Source organism: Nilaparvata lugens, chromosome 9, assembly GCF_014356525.2.
Source record: "Nilaparvata lugens isolate BPH chromosome 9, ASM1435652v1, whole genome shotgun sequence".
NCBI lineage: Eukaryota > Metazoa > Arthropoda > Insecta > Hemiptera > Delphacidae > Nilaparvata > Nilaparvata lugens.
In genome coordinates this window covers 12712473-12717336 of record NC_052512.1, presented here as the reverse complement: position 1 = coordinate 12717336, position 4864 = coordinate 12712473, and the positions used below count along the sequence as shown (strand labels likewise).

The window sequence follows — 4864 nt, the reverse complement described above, 5'->3', positions numbered from 1 at the left end:
TTTCTGTGTATTTAAATATGGGCTAAAATACACAAAAAGAGGATTTTTTATTTTTTGATCAAATATAAGTTATGATTTTGAACCGACTTGACGAGCTGTGAAGAATGAACTGTAGAACAAGAAGATCTGACCATTCTGTCTAAAGTTATAAGTGTTTAAAGTTTTGATCCTTGACGTATCCTTATGGGTGCCCCCCCACCCGGAAATAGTGGAATTTAGTGTATTTAACGGGTGATTCTCATAGAAAATAACCCTCTTCTGATGATTTCAGCCGAAATATGGTTTTTTTTTGTTAGGGAGGCCTTGAAAAGGTATTATAATGAAAAATTTGTATTTTTACTGAATGATTTGTTTTATATTTTTGGGTGTCCCTCTCCTCAACCTCCACTCAATCTGAAAATTCCTAAGTAATCCTGTTCAGAATTAATTGCTCTTTCACGTGATGTGTGATTTTTCATCATAACTAGTGAAATATCCAAGTTGTATAGGGTGAAAGTGGTAAGTTTGCTTAATTTTGAAAAACCCTTAAAAAATACACCTTTTTTCAAAATTTGTAGCTCCGGAACCAAAATCGGTAGAGTCTTGCACGACCACTCAATTTATTGGAAATTCAATTTTCTTTAATTTTGTCAAGAATGATTTATCTTGAGAAACTCAAGGTTTTCGAGATTGAATAAGAAATTCGAAAAAAAAGTCCGAAATTTTTGGGGTTTTGGGGGGTGTTGGGGGTGAAGCTGCCCTCTGGCGTATCAGCAAATTTCGGATTCGAATTCAGCGCCCCAAAACTATTACATTATAAAATGTCGGCAAGTTTAGGTATTGTAAATTATCATAAATTTGGAACAGGTTGTTTTGTAGGTTGTATCTACTTTTACATTACAAGAGTTAATAACAAAAATCGAACAAAATTTATCATTAAATGTTTTGGTTTTTGGAATGAAGATATAATCTGAACAATTAAACTCTGTAAATTCTATCAATACGAGTACCAATAACAACTTATACAATAAAGAAAAAAGTAATGAAACATTAAAAAAATAAATTCATTACTGTGTGGTGAATAGGGCGAAAATTTGAAAGATTAAAATTGGCTTCATTTGATACTTTTCTTAAATTTTTGACAAAAGGAGTTTTTTCTCCTGCCAAATTCACTAGAATTTGCGATGTTGTTAATGATTTCGTTCTCATTTCAGAGCCATTGATATCATCATGAAACGCACTCTTGATTAGAATAATATCTATTTCATATATCTACACAGAGTGACACATAATTTAAGTGCCAAACATCTTAGGTTCTATGGGTCAAAACAAAGAGAAAATGTGGAATATTTTTTTTCCTAAAGCGCTTCAAAGTTTTCCAACTGATCGCTATAAAAATCGGTAGGTATGTTTAAATAAATAGATAGATAAATGTCTTCTATTTCCACTTTATAACATTACAAAAAGTTATGTGGGCGAAGTTGAGGCAACAAGAGCCCCCTATTCCACTTAACCCACAACATTAACCCATGGATCCTACTACTGTAATATCATACTTGCAAAAGACCTCAGAGATCAATACAACAGATCATGAGCGAGTTAACCCAGCGGGTCTCTCGAGACCCAAGAGAAATAAGAGAGATGAACTGTAGAAAAAAATTCAACTTTGTTCAATTCGAAAATTCAAAATGGCGGCCATTTTAAACTTTTCATCCAAAATTGTGGGAGAACGGCGATAGATAGAGAAATTTACCAAGAACAAATCTTTTTAGGAAATTTCATTTACAATCAGTCAACACAAAAAAATGAATTCTAAGGGTAAAAACATAGTGGAGCGGCGAGTCAAGAGTCAAGCGGCGAGTCAAGCAGCGCGTTTTCGATTCAAGATGCAAGCGTCGCTTCACACGCACATAGTGGAGCGGCGAGTTGACTCCCGCGACTGGGAGGAGAAAAGAGTTTAGTCGACAAAATGCTATCAGATAGTGATGACGAGTATTTATTGGAGAACAGTGCCCTCAAAGTTTTATGAGTTAAAGGTGTTAGGAGTTGTGCTGTGCATCCATTGAACGAAAAACGTGATACTTTAGGTGAATACCATCACCTATTTCCCCAATTAAAGGAGTATCCTGATCGGTTCTTTCAATACACCAGGATGGAGTACAGTACCTTTCAGTACATTTTAAACCATATTCAACCTCAAATGGTAACAAAATTCACTAATTTCGTCAAGCAGCCTATTGAACCTGAGGAGAAGCTGGTTATAACATTGAGGTAAGAAACTGTTTATATCATGAAAAACTTTATGAAAAAAAACTTAAAACCACATTTTGAAAAGACAAACATTTTTTGACTCTAAATCTAAAATGTTACTGTTCTTGTGTTAAGGGTTAAAACTTTGTTTCCACTGATCTAAATCTAATAAGCTGTTGTCTTGTTGGGGTGTTAGTGATGTACTATTTTGAAGAGAGTGGTCTGAAGGCACAAATGACTGATGAATGGAATAGTTACTAGTAGATGTAGACGGTCTAGAAGAGTCTATTTTAGTACTAGATTTGTAACTTCATTCCGGAAAAGTAGTTTTTCAGCTCCATTTATATTTTTCATGTGAGGCAAAAGGCTTTTAAAAAACATCATGTCGTCATTTGGCTTTTCTTCTCTTCGAGTCCGCTTTTCTTCTAAAAGTGCCATCTTCTTTTCCTCAATCTGGATCAGTTTCTTCAATTCAGGATTTTGTGCCCTTCTCTTATTAAAATTATTTTGGTGGACAAGACCTTCATTCATAGTTTTTTCATTGGCACTTGACAGACGGCACTTGACAGAAGCTGAGGTACTGACATTGCCGACATCGTTGCCACCCTCAGTAACTTGTGATTCACTTGGATAATCTACACTTATATCGTTTGCGTTGTCTTCAAGATTTGCCTCTTCAAAGTTTGTGCCTGTCGTCTGCTCCTCCAAATTTTCAAATTTTTTCTTGATATTCCCAGGTCTAGTCTTGAATTGTGATCTCAGAAAATCTAACATCAAAAAATATGGCCAATTAGATTTGTACAGCGATTCTGCGCCGGATCCCGATCTTTCTTCTTGCATTTTTCTTACTTCCTTCCTGTAATAGTCTCTTAATGACTTCCATTTGCTTTGAGCATCTTTTACTGAAATGAAAAAATAAGTATTACATTTTGCTGATGTTACATATTAATCTATAATGAAAAAAAATAGTTTGGTTCCCATCAAATCAGACAAAGCTACTCTAGACCATTTTTAAATTCCTAAAGAGTGCCCTAAATAAGACCATGTAAGTTTGATAAGACCTTTGAGGTGAGGTGAGATAAACGTTTGACAGACTGAAACCTAAACAATTCAGGCAGTTTTACATCAATTCTAGGTTCTAGGTTTACACATATATTTTATTGTTGCAGATACTTGGCGACTGGATCTTCATTCAAAAGTTTATCATTCTCATTTCGTATTGGTGCATCTACAATTAGCAAGATAGTGAAAGGAACTGTCATCGTTCTTTGGAATATCTTGCAGCCTTTACATATGCCGCCTCCTTCAAAAGAATGCTTCACACAGACAAGCAAAGAATTTTGTAACTTGTGGAATTTTCCCAACTGTATGGGATGCATTGATGGAAAGCATGTCAGAATTTCTTGCCCTCCACATTCAGGCACAATGTTCTATAACTACAAAAAATTCTACTCCATTGTTTTACTGGGAATTTGTGATGCAAAATACAGATTTCTTGTAATCGATGTAGGAGGATTTGGAAAACAAAGCGATGGAGCCACTTTTGCTTTCTCTGACTTCTATCGAATGATAAAAAACAAAGAAATTGCCATTCCGGATGATGCTTGTTTGCCTGGGACTAATTTTACAACGCCATTGGTATTTCTCGCAGATGAAGCCTTCCCCTTGTCCGTAAATGTACTAACACCTTACAATGTAGAAAATCTCAATGAAGAAAAAATCGTCTTCAATAAAAGACACTCAAGGGCTCAAAAATGTATTGAGTGCACGTTTGGAATCCTGTACTCAAAATGGAGACTTTTGTCTAAAAATATTGAAACTGACCATGAAACAGTTGACATGATAATAAAAGTTATGTGTGTCCTTCAAAACACTATAATAGATAGAGAAGGATTTGAGAGGCATTTGACAGATGTTAAGACAGTTGAACCTAAGAACATTGAAGTTCCAAGAAGACAACGTCTGAGAGGATGACAATCGAGTGATGCTCTTTTTGTGCGGGACACATTCACAAGATATTTCAATGAAAATATGATCCACTTTGCAAGAGACTGAAAAGCAGTTTAGTTACATGTTTTGGCTGGTTTTGCTATTTTAAACCTTGGTATCTCATTTACAAATGACAGACATTGACAAATTTATTATTATTGTTATTATGAATTATGTGTCCAGTAGCATTTCAAATTCATTGTTTTATTATCTTTCACTTTTCATGTGTGTGTTCAAATATGTTGGATACCATTCTGTTCTGAGGTTTGCAAGATGTTATTAGGACGATCTTTTCAGACAACTTGCTTACTGGCCTACTGAAATGCAAAGAAAAAATACATCATACGTATAAGCAAACATACCTGGGCAATTATTTTCTATCCCTACTTCCTTCCATAGTTTGTCCAACGTAAATCGATTATGGTGGTCATTCATCTGTTGGTTCCATATCGGTTCACGGTTCCGTATTGACGAAATCAACAGTTACAGGTTCATTTTGTGGTATAAATATGATGCACTGATGAAAATATTAATCAAACAGATGGAAATACTGTACAACAAACAACCAATTACACGTTCAAATTATATACACAACCGACTGCACGGGAAGACAGGAGTCGATCTACTGGAGCAGCGCTTCAAAGAA

The 4864-nt window shown here is 35.1% G+C and overlaps 1 protein-coding gene across 1 annotated transcript; it reads left to right on the top strand.

The window, feature by feature from the left end:
• Positions 1–1797: 1797 nt before the first annotated feature.
• LOC120353040 (protein ANTAGONIST OF LIKE HETEROCHROMATIN PROTEIN 1-like) lies at positions 1798–4492 on the top strand. The gene is made up of 2 exons (XM_039435492.1): positions 1798–2250; positions 3399–4492. Exons 1-2 carry the CDS (start codon positions 2132–2134, stop codon positions 4201–4203), a joined length of 924 nt encoding a protein of 307 aa, XP_039291426.1. The 5' UTR covers positions 1798–2131; the 3' UTR covers positions 4204–4492.
• The last annotated feature ends 372 nt before the right edge of the window (positions 4493–4864 follow it).

Bases quoted from the DNA above. Each gene is read 5' to 3' on its own strand.
- LOC120353040 (XM_039435492.1), top strand. From the start codon at position 2,132: ATGGAGTACAGTACCTTTCAGTACATTTTAAACCATATTCAACCTCAA. The intron at 2,251-3,398 runs GTAAGAAACTGT...TTATTGTTGCAG, and splicing joins AAGCTGGTTATAACATTGAG to ATACTTGGCGACTGGATCTT.